Source organism: Lucilia cuprina, chromosome 2 (genome assembly GCF_022045245.1).
Source record: "Lucilia cuprina isolate Lc7/37 chromosome 2, ASM2204524v1, whole genome shotgun sequence".
NCBI lineage: Eukaryota > Metazoa > Arthropoda > Insecta > Diptera > Calliphoridae > Lucilia > Lucilia cuprina.
Window position 1 is genome coordinate 14,343,287 of NC_060950.1, and position 19,034 is coordinate 14,362,320.

Sequence of the window (19,034 nt, forward strand, 5' to 3'; positions counted from 1 at the left end):
TCAAAATCAAGTTAAATTTAAGTTGTCAAAATTGTTATGGTTTTTAACATATACATACATATGTATATGTTTATGTATATAATGTTATATACTACATATTATATTATAATATTCTGCTAACTTAGTACAATCTTTTATATAATAATAATTATAATGTTTTTCATTTGTTTTGTTATTATTTATATCTAATAAATATTTAACTTCATCAGTGCTTGTATCTTGGCATTTTTTATATTCATACTTATTTATAAATAAATAATTATTATGCTTATTTTTTGTTATCATAATTTTTTTTAAGCTTATGATGTTGTTTTGAGGGTTTGTTATTTTTTTGTGGGAGTAAGGTGTTATGTATTATGTGAGACGTGAGGAGGAGCAGTAAAGAAGTTAATTTCAATTTTAAATGAAGAAAAACGAAACAAATGTATTGATTTAATCGGTGAGTGTTTGTGCCACTAAAGCCAGCTGCTCTTTGAGGACACGGAATGATGGACGATCTTCAGGACTATGAGACCAGCATTTTTTCATGACCTGTAAGGTGAAATAAGAAAAAAATATTAATAAAAATAATACTTAAACGATTATTAACAGCATTTATTGTAATTATGGGAACAAATGTAAACCATGGTTAACTATTATCTCTATTGTCTCTATTCTTTCTCTTTAACATATTCTATCTATTCTACATATTCTCTCTATTGTATCTGTTCTATCTTTTCAAGATATTCTTCAATTCTGCTTATTCCATCTATGCTTTTTATTATAGCTGTTCTATTTAATCTATCTATCTATCTATCTATCTATCTATCTATCTATCTATCTATCTATCTATCTATCTATCTATCTATCTATCTATCTATCTATCTATCTATGTATCTATCTATCTATCTATCTATCTATCTATCTATCTATCTATCTATCTATCTATCTATCTATCTATCTATCTATCTATCTATCTATCTATCTATCTATCTATCTATCTTTATCGTCTCTACTTACATCGTAAATTTCTTTAGCACATGACTTTGGTTTTTCTAAAATAATACCACGTTGTACACGCTCAACAACTTCGGTATTCTTTAGACGGCCATAAGGCATTTTGCCGCATGTGAACACCTCCCACATAAGGACACCTGTAAGTAAAATGAATAAATTTAATATTAAAGAAAACACAGAAGAAAAAAGCCGCCAGAAACCTACCATAAGCCCAAACATCTGATTTAGAGGAGAAACGTGTATAATTCAAGACTTCTGGTGGAGCCCATTTAATAGGAAATTTGGTACCGCCAGAACTAGTATATTGATCGTCTAAAACATAACGAGCCAAACCAAAATCTGCCACCTTAACAACATTCTCAGAACCGACCAAACAATTACGTGCAGCCAAATCGCGATGTATATAATTGTGACGTTCCAAATAGGCCATACCTTTGGAGACCTAATAGCAACAAAAAAAGAAAAATAAATTTATTAATAAAATATTCGATATAATTTCAGATTTCAGCAGAAAGCCTACCTGTATGCACATATCCAATAGCAAACCCATGTTACCAATCAAAGTTGTCTCATGACGTCTGAGATAATTTAACAATGAGCCATGTTTCATGTATTCAGTGACTATATAAATAGGACGATGTTTAGAGCAAACACCATATAATTGCACCAAATTTGGATGTTGCAATTTGGTCATAACTTTGGCCTCTTCTATGAAATCATCCTCGGACATGGTGCCCTCTTTCATCATTTTAACAGCGGTATCTATAGAACCACGCCATTTACCACGGCGCACTACACCAAATTGTCCCGAACCAAGTTCTTCCGTTAGCATTAATTCCATAGGATGAATTTCCCATTTATCTTAGAAAAAAAGAGTTAAAGATAAATAAATTAGTTTAAATTTATAAAATTATTAAAATGTTAATATTTACCATGAGATAAACCGGCTGTAGGTGGTACTGGACGATCGCATGGTGAGGATTTTAGACGACAGGCTAAACCACCTGAATTGTGTCGATGATAGTTGATTAGATCTGGTATGGTTTCGCAGCAATGCTTCTCACTTAAATAGTATTCTCCGCGAGCATTTTGTTTAATGTGATAGTGTTTGACATGTGATTGGGGACTGTGAGGAATTGGAAGATTTTCATTGTTATATTTAATCGAATTTCAAAAATAACTATTTTAAGGTACCAGACAGTATCATTAGTTCTACTTACACTTTGGTATGCAGCGATAGTGTGTATAAACCTTTTGTTGATGATTTACGCACCACAAAACAGCCTTCTTTATCACCCTGTTTTAACAAGGATTCAGCCCGTTGACGTGACATATCACCAACGTACCATCTGTAAATAAAGAGAAGGACTTATTATATAAAATGTATAATTTTAAGAATCGAAATGATCTGTAAAATCTTGGAACTTCTGTTGTTCCACGAATGGCTTTCTGCATTGAAACCCTGGAAACTGAAATCACAATCTAGGCGATAGCCAGAAGTCAATTAAGGCGATGTCATGTTTGACTATAGAAGAGTCCTTTTCCAGTAAAGAGCTCATCATTATATGGCTATCAGGCTACTAGGGGATAATCGGCAATGAAATTCAATACAATGCAAATGAAATGGAACTGGAGGAGGCTAACATGAGAAATGCAAAACCGTTTGCACACGAGGGCTGCATTGTTACTATGGACTAGAGGATTAGATGCTTTTACTTTGAATAGTAGAAAGTTAAGTGGAACTACAAAATCTTGGAATTTCTGTTGTTTCACGGATACCTTTGTGCTTTGAAACCCCGGAAACTGAAATCACAATCTAGGCGACAGCCAGAAGTTAATTAAGGCGATATCATGTTTGACTGTAGAAGAGTCCTTTTCCATTAAAGAGCTCATCATTATATGGCTATCAGGCTACTAGGTGATAATTGAATTATGGACTAGAGGATTAGAGGATTAGTAGAAAGTTAAGTGAGAACACTAAATTATTATGTGAAGACCCTCCACAGTCCGAGTTTCGTATAATGGTAGTTATTCTTAGTGGACATACAGTTTTAATGACACTACTTATATAATAAGAACGATCAAATGGAGAGGTTAAGAATGACAAATATCTTGGGAGCACATTGATTGGAAAATACTAAGGAACATCATTCAGGAAACTGAGTTTTAGAACATTGAACGTTAACTCCTTTTATATATAGATCATTGTATTATAAAAATTAATCCTCAACAGACCCAGATAGCGGCTAATGTAATATACATTCTCCTTTCAATCTAACCTAGCTTTTCGAAAAGTATAAATACCTAAGCTTTCTTCTTCGTAATAGTTTTTTGTTTTGTGTTTCAGATAATAGATGAAGTTTTTAATAAAAGTTTCTTTAATAATACTTACTCGTATCTTTCTAAACCCAATAATGCTTTGGGTTTAACATAATTACTGGGTATGTAACCAACATTACCCATGGCATCTTTAACTTTCCACCAATGCTCTTGGGAATCATCAATTACTTCATATTCGGCGTTCTGAAAAGGAAAAGAAAATAGTAATTTAGTTAGCAATTAGATATTTCAGTTAGCGGTTAGATATTTCTGAAAAATTGTATTTAAAATAGGATCTTATCTGTTCGAAATATGTTATCTGAACATACATATAACAAAATTTGGAAAAAGTCGAAATCCACAGAAAATTATAAAAGAATTTCTCCATCACATAAATCATCGTCTCATAAGGTTTGAAAAAAAAAACTTTGTTTTTGACCATAAGACCATGAGACGTTCTAAATTTTGTCATGTCATCTGAATAGATTAAACTATTTACATAGAGAAAAGGGTTTTGATCTCTAATAATCTTATTCCTGCTCCGAGATATCTTAAACTAAAGTTTTTTTCTTTGATGAAGATAAGTTTCTAGCATAGCTCTATTCCTGGCTTGTAATCTTAAATTTGGTTTTAATTATTAAATATTGCAATCGTGAACTTGTTGTGAAAAATTCATTCACATTCTTCAGTGTATTTGCTGTGAGAAAGAACTTTATATTGACATTTTGTGATCGGTTCATTTTTCGTTGTTGTAAACGTATGTCATGTTTTTGTATCTCGAAAGTTACGAAACGAGACAGTAATGAATAGTAAAAGCATAGCTTAAGTACTCGAGCAAAGTGCTTATACATGGACCGGAGAAATTATGTATTTCACCATCACTTCACAGTTTATCTTCTGTTCTTAATATGGTCTTAATTAATTCATATGTTTGATGGATTCACGGTATCCTACATTGAATTTTCCTTTCTTGTCAGATTATATTCAGAGTTTACTCTCTTCATACCAGACTGTCTACAGTTTGTTTCCTGTGATTAAGAACATTACGTTGACATTTTGTGATCGGTTCGTATTTCGTTGCTGTAAAGGGATATTTTTGCATCTCAAAGTTAAGCAATGAGACAGTAATGAATAGAGAAAGGTTAGCTTAAGTACTCGAGCAAAGTGCTTATACATGGACCGGAAAAATTATGTATTTCACCACCACTTCACAGTCTATCTTCTGTTCTTAATTTGGTCTTAATTATTTCATATGTTTGAAAGGTTCACGGTATCTTATATTGAATTTTACTTGCTTGTCAGATTATGTTCAGAGTTTACTCTCTTCATACCAGACTCTCTAGTTTGTTTAATGTGAGAAAGAACTTTACGATGACATTTTGAGATCGGTTCGTATTTGGTAGTTGTAAGCGGATGCCAAGATTTTGCATCACGAAAGTTGAGCAACGATACAGCAATGTAAAGTTAAGTACTTGAGCAACGTGCTTATACATGTATCGGATAAATTATGTATTTCACCACCACTTCATAGTCTATCTTCTGTAGAGCTATTTTACTACCATTGACAGGTGTTTAGCATTCGACTTGTTGTTTTAAAATTAAGTATAGACGTTCTCTAAACCTGCTTTAGAACTAGTTTCGAACCTGTCCTTGAATAAGTTTCAAAGGAGACTAGTCAAACATTTGATTCCAAAACCATTAGTTTGAACTAATAACAACTAAATAACGTCACCATAAGTTCAGTTCTGAACCAAAATCTCAACTGTTAATGGAACTAATAACAACTAGATAACTTCCCCACAGGGACAGTTCTGAACCAAAAATCATGGGTCTTAACGTCAAAAATAAAAACTTTACAAGCTATAATAATCATAAACCATCAAAACTTACCTTTTCCAAAGACAAATCCCCTCCCTCAATGGCCTTAAAGGGATATAAAGCTACGACAAGTTTAACAAAATGTGAATTGTCCTAAAAAATACAAAGAAATTAAAGAAAATTTTATATTTATACAAAAACAACAACAAATACTTACCTTAGCTTTTGAATTTGGTGTTCCTGGAGTTGGTATACCACCTGGCATTGTGTTATCCAATAATGAACCGTTACCGTTTAATAAATTTGGTGACTGTTTAAATGTGGATACCGATGACTAAAATATTAAAAAAAATATATATTTTGTAAAATTAATATGTTTTTGAAAAAAATTTAGGACGAATAATTAATAATAATTATTGTTGTGTTTGGTAAGTGAGAATATTTATACCTGTGGGTGCAGTGATGTAGGCGTTGAACTACCTAAACTGCCAGAACTATTATGATGCAAACTAAATTGACTTGTTGAGGTGGAATTATTTGGACTAATGCTGCGTTGTGAAATCTGGGCGGGCGAACTGCCAGTGCCTAAAAAGATAAAGAATAATAAAGTAATTATTATAATGTTTTATTGTTAAGCAAGAACTAAAAATGTTTTAAAAAAATATTTTAAATTATCAAAGGTTTTTTTTTAATTTGAAATGATAAAATCAATTAATTTATTAAATTTATTTTAAATAAATTTATTTAATTTATAAATCTTTTGTTTATACGTAAAAACACTTACTAAACATATATTTTATTTATCTGCAATTAGCAATTAATAAATAAAGTTGTTAGTTTCTCAACTAAGTTTGTTGCTTAAGTCTTTTGTTTTGTTTGTTAATTACCAAACGGAATATGATTAAACTTGAATTTGGGTCTTGGCACTTGTTAAAGTTTCAATAGGAGCAATTAAAAGTTTTAACATTTGTATTATTTAAGTTTAATTTTTAAATAGCTTACACGTGGGAATTAGTTATACATCAAATAAAATATAAAACATATAATTTAGCACAAATTTGCATAGAAAATAAAACAAAATCAAGTTATAGTTTTTTTAAGTATAATCTGCCATAGAGTATTTATTTTTAGATATTTATTACTAAAGTTTTACGTTTCTAATTTCCTTTCGCTTTCATGTTAAAAAAAAGTAACACTTTCTTCTAATTTGCAAACATTTTTGCACAAAAATTTTCCAATTTCAATAATAGTTTTGGCGATTCATGTTCTTTTATTCCACAAATCAAAAGTTTTAGTGTTTGAAACTGTAAACAAATATTAACATTTAAACAATTAATTGAAAACAAAACGTTTGAACAATATAAACTGATGGTTAAATCTTTTGTTTTCCCATACATTTGTTCCTTTTGTCAAAGTTAATATGCATTTTTTATGAAAAGAACAGTCTAAATGTTTAAACTGTTTAAGCAATAAATTAGTATAAAATCAAGTGAAATAATACGAGGGTAGATAAGTAAAAATTTCACACATAAGAGAAAGTTTAAGAGGACAATTCTAAAAATTTTGTTTTTTTTTTGTTATAAACCCCAGAGCGCACCTCTTAAGGCGTACTTACTAACTAACTAACTAATTAACTACCTACCTATCTATCTACCTACCTATCTATCTATCTATCTATCTATCTATCTATCTATCTATCTATCTATCTATCTATCTATCTATCTATCTATCTATCTATCTATCTATCTATCTATCTATCTATCTATCTATCTATCTATCTATCTATCTATCTATCTATCTATCTATCTATCTATCTATCTATCTATCTATCTATCTATCTATCTATGTGAAGAGTTCAGTTCAGAATCTTTGCTCAGATCTTATTGTTTACTTTTGTGTACCTTCTGACACTTTTTTTAAAATCAATTATTTATTAAAATTATATGTTTTAGTAATTTTTCAATAATTTTTTTAACGCGTTTAAGCTTTTAACCTGTCTATCTGTCTTATCATCTTATCGTTGGGGTGTTAATGGTATTAATATTTTAAAAAAAATCATTCAGATTTCATATATAACCCTGCGTGTGTTGTTGTTTTTTTTTTAATTTTCTTATTTAATTTATTGTCTATTAATTGATTTATATAAAATGTTGAAGATGTTTCAACATTAATTTGCTATGATTTGTTTTAGGAAGTTTTTAACACTCATTTGATTATGATCGTAATGAATCATAAAAAAATGTTAATTTTTTCCACACATTAAGTAAATAATAACATGTATAAGCATGTTTTTTTTTTGCAATTTACTGTTTTTATTAACATATTAAAAATATATTAACAATCAAAATAATTAATCATTAAATTGGTGGGCAAAAATTTTTGGGTATTCATATAAAATTTTTTAAAAAATTTCCATTGATAAATTGAAATTTACATTTTTATAATAATATTTAATTATAACACAATGGACATTTTTAACAAAAGTTTTTTTATTGTCTGTTTGTTAATCCCTTATAAATATTTTTATGTTTTAAAAAGTTTTAAAGTTTCTTTTGTTTTATTTTTTTAGAAATTTTTTTTTAATTACAATTTCATAGTAAACATTTATGTCTCTGCCTTTGTTTACATTTCAAAACAAATTAATTTATTTTGATTTGGGAAGTTGAGAATGCATTTATTTTATTTAATATGCAAAATGCGTAAACATTTTTTTCAACATGCGTTTTAAGCATTAATTATTGATTATTTTTAATAAAAATTTCCACTTAACCTCGTCTAGCTTTAAGTTTCATTTGTTTAGCCATATTACTACGCACAAGTTGTAGTTTGTCTTTTTGAAACTAGATACTTAACACTGTTTTACAACGAATTTAAAATTTGTCAAAAATCTGTTTAAAATTTATTCCTCTATTATTAATGTTTTAACAGTTTTAGGCCCGTTATCTCAACCTCCGGTTATCGCTTAACCAGTGGATTTTCTGCATGTTAAAATAATTTTTGTAATTGTAACAAGACATTGAGAAAATGGGGGTTAAAAAGTCAAGTAATTAAGCTTTCTATTTATATAAATATTTAAAGAAATTCTTCAATTATTACTAGACAATTTATATTTTTCCTAGTATTTCTAACTTTGTGTGCATTTTTCCATTAATTTTTCTATAAAATTATTTATTTTAAAATAATTATATTTAAAGAGTTTTTTGTTGTGAATACAACAACATTTAAATTATTAAAAGTCGGTTGAATATTATAGATCCTGTGGCAATATTTCCCAAGTACTTACTTTTACTTCTCACAATCTTTTTATTTTGACACCTAAAAGTATGCTTTAAAAAGTATAGACAAATTAAGTGTTTTTGATGAGATGAATTTTCTGATAAATTTTAGAAAATCTTTAATAACATTTGTAATACTTAACCGATTTTAATAAATGATACCTCATTTTATTGCCAATAAAATTGTCTTTAAATTCCTCTAAATAGTTATATATAGTTTTAAAGAAAATGTTTGAAAAAATTTAACTTAAAATGAATGAAATTCAAACAAAGAAGAAATAAGAGAAATAGTACTTTCTAAACTTTAAGATTAAAAATATATCACTAAAACAGTGTTCTTTTTTGTTATACAGTGTAATTAAGTTATTTTATTTATTATTAGTTAATTTTATTTGTAGTTTCTATGATTTGTCATATGCACTCAAACTTATACTAATACTACAGAGAAAAAATGTTTTATGTATTTTTTATTTATTGATTGATTTGTGAGGTGAATTCAAAATGATATAAAAATCTTATAAAGTTCATTCACTTGATGAAAAAAATAATAATTAACAAATAACTTCAAATAAAACATAAATCAAAAGAAATATTAAACAATATCAAGGATATTTTGTGAAAACTACAAAAAATTTTAAATTAAATAAAAACAAGTGAGAATGTATTGTAGAACATGGGTACCTAAGTACCCATGAACAACTTTTAATAGCTTTCAGATACAAAATTAATATTAATTAAATAAAATGTACAAACAAAATGATATTAAGTACTTCTAAATCAGATTAAAAGAAAGTCATTACTCGAGTATTGATGTATACGTAATGCAGGCAGTAAGTAGTAGTCATTGGAAAGTAAGTGGTTATGGTACAACCCATTACCAAGTTTTTGCTGGGTATATTAAAAATATGGATTATTTTTTAAAAATAATTAAGCATTTAATATGTTTTTCACTTTAAATTCGAAATATTTGAAAAATTTTTTGAAAAAAAAGAGATTTTCCAAAAAGAGGAATTAAATGGGGACAAGAGTAAATATTGGCTTATCCTTTTTTAATTTTGGTAGAGGGATTAATGTCTACTTTAAAGTTATATATGAAGAATAGTGATTCAAATGAATTAGTGTTTATAAGTTAATTTTGTCCTTCAAGTCATTTTCAAAAGGGGAGTTTAAAAGCAATACTTGGGGGTACGGTTGTGTGTGGGTTAGGCGAAATAATAAGACCGATTTTAATAATTTTCTGTATGCTTTCTCCTTGGGTCAAAATAAGTGTATGTGCGAAATATTATCTTGCGACCTGTAGCGTGCACACAATGTTTACATGGACACACAGACGGACATAGCTGAATCGACTTACTTAGAAAGTGATTCTTAGCTGATTGATTTACTTTAAGTTGGGCTTAGGACCAATATTTTTGGACGTTACAAACATCAGCACAAAGTATAAATATCCCTTGAAGTAAGGCAAACGGTATAGAGTATTCATTGAATAGTAAGTTATTGAGTAAATACATATCATTACCATGTTTTTTACAAGAATTTTTTTATAATTTTAATTTCTTTAGCGAACAGTTTTATATCAATTAAACTAGAGTTTTGTTAATATTTTTTCATAATTAAATTGTAACAAACAAGTCTAGTTAAAGTTTCAGTTAAACTCGCTCAAACTTCTTGTAATTATTATTTGTCTTAACTTAATTTCCCAACAATTAACAACAGGTGTCGTTAGATTTATTTGTTTCTTTTTTTAATAATTATTTACTTTGTTCTAAGTTTATGTATAAAAATTATAATTAAATTAATTAATACAGTTGTTTTGTTTCTCTACGTATTTCTTTAATTAAGTTCATATTCTTATATGTTTTGCAAATTTTATTTAAATTTTTTTGCAACAATTTGTTTAATAACGGATATATAAACGGATTAGTTGTTTTAGATTTTAAATTTGAAATAAAAAAAAAGTTGTTTTAGCATCATTTGCAAATGAATCATTTTATGGATTTTATATATGAGAAGAAGTTAAACTAGTTAATTATACGCTACAACACCAATCGGCTTGGAATCAATTTCTAAATCACTACCCTGCGAAATCGTTACATACCCTGTAAGTAGGCAAGTAATATTGGAGAAAAGTGTAAGTAGTTACTTTTTGGTTGAATAACTACTTATTTTTGTTCGACAATGACCAATAAATAACGGCTTACAATTCTTATTACCCGACTTTTCCAGATTTAAAACAAGTTTTACATTTAGTTTTTATGTTTGCTAGTCTATTCTCTTACTCAATGCTCCATTAAAAAGTAATTTTATCATTCTATCTGGAATGATTCGAAAAAACTTTAAAAATCGACTACGGTTAGAAATACTAACTGATTCTTTATCGTGCATACGCTATAGACAATTGAATACAAATTCTTTTCAAAAAAAATTAATTTATGTTATTGATGACGACAACGCATTACCAAGTAATGTATGAAATAACTGCATTACTTACAATGCTTATTACCAAAATTTGAAAATATGTTACTGTCTGTCTGTCTGTCTGTCTGTCTATCTGTCCGTCTGTCTGGGTGTCCATGTAAACCTTGTGCGAATGCTACAGATCGCGTCTATTGAAAATGGTTTAAATAGATCCATTATTTACGACTCCATACAACTTTTATTTCAACACGGCATTTACAGAGAACTACGCTTTTGCTTACAAAGAACTACTTAAATAAGTCATTATAACTTAAAACAATTTTTTTGCTGAAGCACAAAAAACCTATACAGAATACAAACGTGCTCGCAAAAATTTGGTAAAATTGTGTACCTTTATCACAGCATACTTTTTAATTACTACTACATATTACCTGCATTACTTTTAAGTAATATAATAATGACTTACATATAATCATATATGTATGTTAGTACTAGCGATGTTTGGGAAATGATTACTATTTGCAGGCGATCGTAGAAAGTACTTATCAAACTCCATATTTGTAAGCAAGCATTGTAAGTACTTACATAATGTCCTTACATTAGAGGCCAGTATGTAAGTACTTACAATGCTCGCTTACAAATAGGGATTTAGATAAGTACTTTCTACGATCGCCTGCAAATAGTAGTTGAAGAAGTAGTGTTGTTTCTGTCTGATAGAATACGCCTTTTTGTGTCTATTATTAGAAAGTATGTAGGTAAGTACTTACAATGCTCGTTTACAAATAGGGAGTTATGTAAGTACTTTTTACGATCGCCTGCAAATATGTGTTGAGCAAGTATTTATGTTTCAGTCTGATAGGAATACGTCTAAAATCGTTTGTGTTAAAATAAGTCAACAATACGTCTGAAAAGTAAGTGCTTATATAATGTATTATTTGTAAATTATTACTAAACTCATACTAAGTAATACAGACAGTATGTAGAAGTCATTGAAAATAAGTTGTAGAGCTGGCTAATTTTAAAAAAAGTCAAATTTTTCAAAGTTTCATTAGAAACGAATGATAATTGTTCAGTCTCTATAAAACTTAAAGTCATTTTTAAAACATTCCCCCAATATTATGTTTAAAAACCATTTAAATCTGTTTACACTTTAACATACCTGTAACTAATAATGACATTTAACGAATCTTTAACATTTGTTAAAAAAAACACTTAACAGAAAATCTACATTTAATATGTCAGAAAACAGCACCCGACAACTTTGCCCCAAAGAAAAACATAAGTACTGTTAAAAACATAACAAAGCATGTTTACACATGTTCAAAACAACACCTGAGGAAAAACTTCTTACCTTGGCTTAAACCTTTTTTTAACGTTTAATATTTATTTTGAATTTTTTTAATATTTTTACAAAATTTTCTTTTAACAATTGTTGACACTATCAAGATGACATTTATAAACTTAAAAAACAAATAATATTAATAAAACAAAGTTTTATTTATGATTTATTTATTTAAGCCATGTATTTAAACATAATTATTATTAACAAAATTATATTACATTTTAACCTTCATTCTCTTCATTTAAACACTTTATGTCATTATTAACTTGCCAAATGAAGACAAATAATATTTGTTTTGTTAAAGCGCCTTTAAATTGTGTAAAACATTTAAATGTCTTATTTTTTAAAAATTTGTTGTCAACTTAACAAAATTTTGTTTTAAAATTGTTAAAAATAAAAAGAAACAAACAAAAATTTGGTAATAAAAAATTAATTAAAAATAGCCTTTAAACACCCACTCAATAGCGTATTTTGGCCTTAATTGGTGGTTTGTTTAAAGTAACAAAAAATTTTTTAATATTACTTCACTCTTTGTTTCTTTTTTGGTTAAGCGAAACATTTCATAATTAATACAGTAAGAAAATGTTAGATAATTTTTTGAAAGATATTGTCGTTTTTAAAACCAGATTTTGTAATTTAGTCTAAATAAAAGATAAGAGAATCGAATATGTCTGATCACAACTCAGATATAGAATAATGTTAAAAACTTTGAAAGTCCGATTCCAAAAATAGAAAGTCTTTTAGTCAAACGAAACATTAGAGCAAATAGCAGTGCACAGGGGAAAAAAGAAAAACTTACTATTGACAAACAATCCGTTGTCAATAATGTTAACATTTCGACAACGGATGTGTATAAAAATTAGATTTCGATAACGAGGTTTGTATATATGTACTTTGACAATGGATGTTGTTGAAAAATTATAAACACTTTGGTGTCAATTTGGTAACAGGCAAAATACAAGCTTCCAGGACATAAGTCTAAGCAGCCAGAAGACAATTAAAGCGAAATCAGGTTATAAAGTTTAATCTAAAACCGCATTGGGATTGTTAAAAAGGTTTAAATCTTCCAGAGGTAAGATTTACATCACATGGGTACCAGGCAGTATTTGATAACGAAAGGGAAGGGAGCACCAAGTAGTTAACCTGACGAACGTAAAACCATTCGACCAGATATACAAATCGTGACGGGTCAAATCGACCGCGGTTGGCCAACTATTTTCAGCTCAAAATATTAAGCAGTCTTTAACGTAGCCGCTGATAAAATTTAGAAACGCACATGTATTTCAGTAAGTAATTACACCAATTTTATCTGAGTTGCCACTATTTTTTAATTTTAATGTAAAATTGAAAAGAGTTTCCATATAATATTGTACTAATATTATAATAGTGAAAACTAATATAATAATGTTCATTTTCTGCAAAAATTGCTTATCAAGAGTTAGTTATATAAAGGACTATTATAAAGAGATTTTTTCAATATATAAACACTTTTACGAAAAGTTTCTAAAGAAATAGTAAAATTGAGCCGGCAATTTTGCTGCCGCCGGTATTTTCTGTAATAAGCCGTCGCTACTGATCAAAAGTGGTTGCCGCCGCTGCCGATCATTTTTACAAGCGTGAGAAAATCCTCAAAATTGAGGTAAAATGTTTTTTTCACATGAATGCAGACACTGCTATACAAAATTGGGCGCGATAAAGATTGGAATAAAAACAGAGGCTTTTATAGATCAATTTCTAAAGAAATTGTTTAATTGAGCCGGCAATTTAATCGACACCGGTACTTTCTAGAATAAGCAATCGCAGATAATCAAAAGTGGTTGCGCCGCCGCTTTTTCACGGGATAGTCTGTGGGTTAGTATGTTTTTCACATGATTACAGACACTGCTTGACAAAATTCGACATGCGGTTTCAGACTGAGAATCAAAGAGCATGTAGAGAGGAAACTCTGAAGCACTTGCTTTGCCACTGCCAGGCATTCATCGAAGTAGGATCTAAGAATCTTGGAAGTGATATTATTCCGAAAAGAATAGTTCCCACAAACACTGATTGGAAAATTCTTTAGAATTACGTCTAGAAAATTGAGTTTCTGAACTTGAGAGATATTATTTTCAGTGGCCAATTTTTTTTAACAACAAACATCTTTATTTCAGAAAGGAAGCGAAGAACAGGCCCAATAGTGTTCTTGGTGTATCTCTTCGGATTTGATGTAGTTATACGTTATCCTATGAACCGAACCTAACTTTAGATAAGTGAAATAACTAGACCACAAAAGTTTGGAGGAAATACTCCATGAATATTGTTATGAAACCGAACAATGACTCCAATTGTTAGATATTGTATGTTGGGACGAGACTATACCCAAAATTATGAGCTCCGGGCCCCAAATAATCTCTCTAAACTCTACTCTATGGACTAGGCTACTGACTAGTGTAGTGACTAGTCTATGGTCGTGTTTACTGACTAGTATACTAAATACGCAAGTCTATGGACAAACTATACTGAATAGTCGATAGTTGAACCGAACAATGACACCAATCGTTAGATATTATATGTTGGGAAGAATCGATACTATACCCAAAATAATGAGTTCCGGACTCTGAATATTGACTATTATTTTAATGAAATCTTGAAATATCTTTATATTAAAGAATGATTTCTTCAAATTACTCAAATAGCAGCCTTTTTTGAAATTTACATGAAGTTTATACAGCGGTTACAGTTAACCTAAACATATAACTATAAAAAGGTTCATTCATAACTAATAAAAACCAAACTGTTATTTTTTTAATATAACAAAGAAAACAATCATGTTTTCCTGCCATAAATCTTTCTATATTTTACGTTATTGAATAACAATTGAAAACGTTGCAAGCTTAATAATAACAATATACTACATACATACATACATAAGTGTAATAGTTATAATATGTATTAAGGAAATGCTTAATAATCACGTATTTGTGCTAGTTTTATTTCTGTTTTTTTCTACACATAATATATAAAATTTATTATTAAAAATTAACAGTAGTTCAGCGCTACTTTTATACTTTAAATAAATCCTTAAATATGTAAATTTTACTTTTCCCCCCAAAAAAAAAAAAAAAAAACTTAAAAGAAAAACCTTAAATTTTCCAAAAAGATAACATATAAACAAAACCCCCTTAAACAAAAGGAAAATTCACTTTCTAAAAACCACTCTTTCTTTGCCATTTATAGAAAAATGTTAGTAATTTAACAATGATAAAGACTTGATTGCTTTAGTTTGCAAAAGAAAAAGAAAACCCCAAGACAAAACAGCAAATAGTGGTTACGTTAATAAACTGTTTTTTTTTTAAGCAAACGTTATAATATATTAAGCAGACGGATGGACAGACAGACAGATATACAATCTATGGCTTTGGTTTGTTTTGCAAAAAAAGGAAAACAATGTGAATGTAAAATATATTTATAGTGTTATTATTTTTTTTTATAAATTTAAAATATTTTTCATATTTCTTTTTAAGGAAATAGAAAAATTTTAATTAAAAAATATGAAAATCTTGAAATATGTTTAAAAATATTTTGTAGTCTAATGACCAATGTATGGACAAATCTGCTGAGTAGTCTATGGACTAGGCAATAGACTAAGCTACTTACTAGGCCTCTGAGTAGTCCATGTATTAGACTACTCAGTAGTAGTCCATGTACTAGACTACTCAGTAGTAGTCCATGTACTAGACTACTCAGTAGTAGTCCATGTACTAGAATACTCAGTAGTAGTCCATGTACTAGACTACTGAGTAGTCCTTGTACTCGACTACTGAAAGTTTATGGAATAATCTGCTGACTCGGTTATTGACTAGTTTAGTGACTATTCAATGGACAATTTTATTGACCAGTATGCTGACTACTCTTTAGACTAGGCTACTGACTATTCCATGACCTAGTCTATTGACTAGTCCATGAACCACTCTATTTATTACGTTTCTGACTGGTCTATGGCCAAGTGAATTAACTACTTTATGGAATAGATTATGGACTACGTTACTGACTAGTCTATAGACAAGTGTCTAGTTTATGGACTACTGTATTGAATACGCTTCAGACTAGTTTATGGACTAGTCTACTGACTAGTCTATGGTCTTCGCTACTGACTAATCTATGGATTAGGCTACTGACTAGTCTATGAACTATGCCACTGACTAGTCTATGGACTAATCTGTGCACTAGGCTACTGACTACTCTGTGGGCTAGGCTACAGACTAGTCTATGGGCTAGGCTACTGACTAGTCTATGGACTACGCTACTGTCAAGTCTATTGACAAGTGACTAGGTTATTGACTAGTCTATTGACTTGCTTATCGACTAATCTATTGACTAGCTTATTGACCAGTCTATTGAATAGACAACTGACTAGGCAATCAACTATGGTCTATGCTACTTACTATTCTATTTATAAGTAAATTAACTAGTCTATTGAGTATGCTACTGGAATATCAATGGACTACGTTACTGGCTAGTCTAGGAACTAGTTTAAGGTTTAAGCATCTGACAAGTCTAGATTCCAGTATATGGTCTAGGCTACTGCCTAGTCTATTGGCAAGTATATGAACAAGACTATAGACTTGTCTATTATCTACTGGGTACTCTACGGAATACTACTTTTAGTCTAATGACTAGTGTACTAAGTAGTCTGCTGTCTGCTTATGGACTTATCTGCTGACTAGTCTATGTACTAGTTGACTGACTAGTTTAGTCCATGAAGTAGTATATTGTTTAGTTTTTTATGTAGTCTATTGTCAAATCTACTCAAGTCCAAATCTCAAGTATCTATACTATTCTCTTGACTATTCAATGGACTAATACATGGACTGTTTCATGGACAGTTTCATGGACTTATTCATTGGACTAATTCGTAGACTATTTTAACTATTCTATTGACTATTCCATTTAAAGTACAAATTTTAAAACTAATTTGTTAAAATTTAACAAATCCTTTTATTTTCTCTATATTATACAAAAGACTTAAGCAACAAGCGGGTTTTTCATGTTTAGCTCCATTTACATAAAATAATTAAGCAACAAGCGTGTTGTGTTTCATTCGTACCTTACAAAAAAAGAAAAGATTTAAGACACATGCGTATTACTCATATTGAACTTCTTATAAATAAAAGAGACTTAAGCAACATGCGCGTAGTTGTTGTTGTTCTTTGTGTTTTTGCGTTTATATGAAGCAAAAGACTTAAGAAACAAACTTTATTTTTGGTGTTTGAAAAAGATTAAAGCAACAAGTTTCACAGTGTTGCAAGAAATAATTGTACCAGATTAAAAAAAAATTAAAAATTATATATAAAAATTGGGAAGATAAGAAAAAAAACAGATATTAAATTGTAAAAAAATAAAAAAAGGATTAAATTTTTTTGAAATTAAAATTTTGCAAAATTTTCTTGTTATTTTATTTAAACAATTAAAACATTAAGTGTATTTTAATAACAATATCAAATTAAATTCTTTATTTATACAAAAAATTATTTATTTTCATTATTGTAATCATTTTGTTTATTTTATCTAGTTATTTGTTAAAACTTCCTGACTACAAGTGTTTACTTTATTTGGAGGTTAAGTATGTAGTTTAATGTTTTTTGTGAAACATACAAACAAATTTAATGTTTCTTGTTTGTATTGTATTTGCTATAAATATTTACATACAGTGTATGATTTATTTAAAACCAAGCAAATGCTATTGTATTCTTTAGAGTTAAAATAACTTGTCTTGTTTTCTCTTCACTGCAACCTACAATAAAAAACAAAAAAAAAAATAATAATAATAATGTACTTAACAGCCTACTTGCTGCTTATGGTTAACATACAAGTTTTTCTGTAAGTTTGTTGAAATTTATTTATGTATATTTCTTTTTTATATTAATTAATATTTTTAGTTTAAAATGACCTTGACTTCTTCAGCAGTCAGTAACTTTTTGAAACAAAAAAAAAAAAAAAAAAAAAAAAAAAACGTGTACCTATAAATATTTTAGGAAAAAATTCAATTTTATGACTAAGAAGTGAGAGTGTAAGGTGAACAAAGTGTTGTCTGTTGATTGGATAAATTCAGAATGTTTTATAACCTTAAAAATAATCAAAACTTTTTTAAATCCATAAAGGCTTTTTATTGCTAAACATACACACTAAGGGTCTTATTCATAAACATTAAGGCAGTAAGACTTTTTTAGAACTTTTAATTGTAAATACGTGAGAACCTCAAAAAACTGCTTCAATGTGTTACATATTAGGGAAAGACATACATATATGTTACAAAAATACAAAAAATAACTATTTTCGAAACTTATTGCATTAAGAAAGATTCCAAAATGTATTTAATTTCCAAAAGTAGAATCAATTCTCCAAGGCTTGTTGTAAACATGAAGTTTTAATGGTTTTTAACCTTAAAAAACTAATCAAAACCTTTTTTAATCAATAAATTTTGTTGTAACTGTTAAATGTTAAAACTAAACCATTTTTAGACCTTTTAATTACAAATACGTGTGAACATGAAAAAGCTTGCTTCAAGGTATTACAAATATATCAGGGGATGTCGTTAAGATGACAACATTCCTAAGAAATTGAATTGGAAACGAAAAACTTATGACACTTCTGTCTAAAAAACAAAACTAAAACCCTTTATGGAGTTTAGTAATTTGTTAAAGCCGTTTTAGGCATTTTTACTGAAAGATTACAAAATTTCCTCTTGATAATTTGAAATAAAAACTATTCCAAAAAGTACTTTTTTAAAAATTTCTGAACTGGAACTGAACAAAACCTGAACAAGAACTGAACTAGAACTGAACTAAAACTGAACTAAAACTGATCTAAAACTGAACTAAAACTGA

At 28.7% G+C, this 19,034-nt stretch overlaps 1 protein-coding gene across 3 annotated transcripts in view; it reads right to left on the reverse strand.

Annotated features, from left to right (window-relative positions):
- Nucleotides 1-278: 278 nt before the first annotated feature.
- Nucleotides 279-19,034, reverse strand: part of LOC111682599 (tyrosine-protein kinase Btk29A) — a 60,405-nt gene continuing 41,649 nt past the window's right edge. For all 3 annotated transcript variants that reach the window (XM_023444584.2, XM_023444583.2, XM_023444585.2), the window contains 10 exons: nucleotides 5,582-5,718; nucleotides 5,351-5,467; nucleotides 5,206-5,286; nucleotides 3,389-3,519; nucleotides 2,217-2,345; nucleotides 1,929-2,122; nucleotides 1,517-1,857; nucleotides 1,201-1,438; nucleotides 1,000-1,133; nucleotides 279-531 (listed from right to left, as the gene is read on the reverse strand). In XM_023444584.2, coding sequence (XP_023300352.1) covers nucleotides 433-531; nucleotides 1,000-1,133; nucleotides 1,201-1,438; nucleotides 1,517-1,857; nucleotides 1,929-2,122; nucleotides 2,217-2,345; nucleotides 3,389-3,519; nucleotides 5,206-5,286; nucleotides 5,351-5,467; nucleotides 5,582-5,718 — 1,601 coding nt within the window. In that variant the 3' untranslated portion in view covers nucleotides 279-432. The remainder of the gene's footprint in view (nucleotides 532-999; nucleotides 1,134-1,200; nucleotides 1,439-1,516; nucleotides 1,858-1,928; nucleotides 2,123-2,216; nucleotides 2,346-3,388; nucleotides 3,520-5,205; nucleotides 5,287-5,350; nucleotides 5,468-5,581; nucleotides 5,719-19,034) is intronic.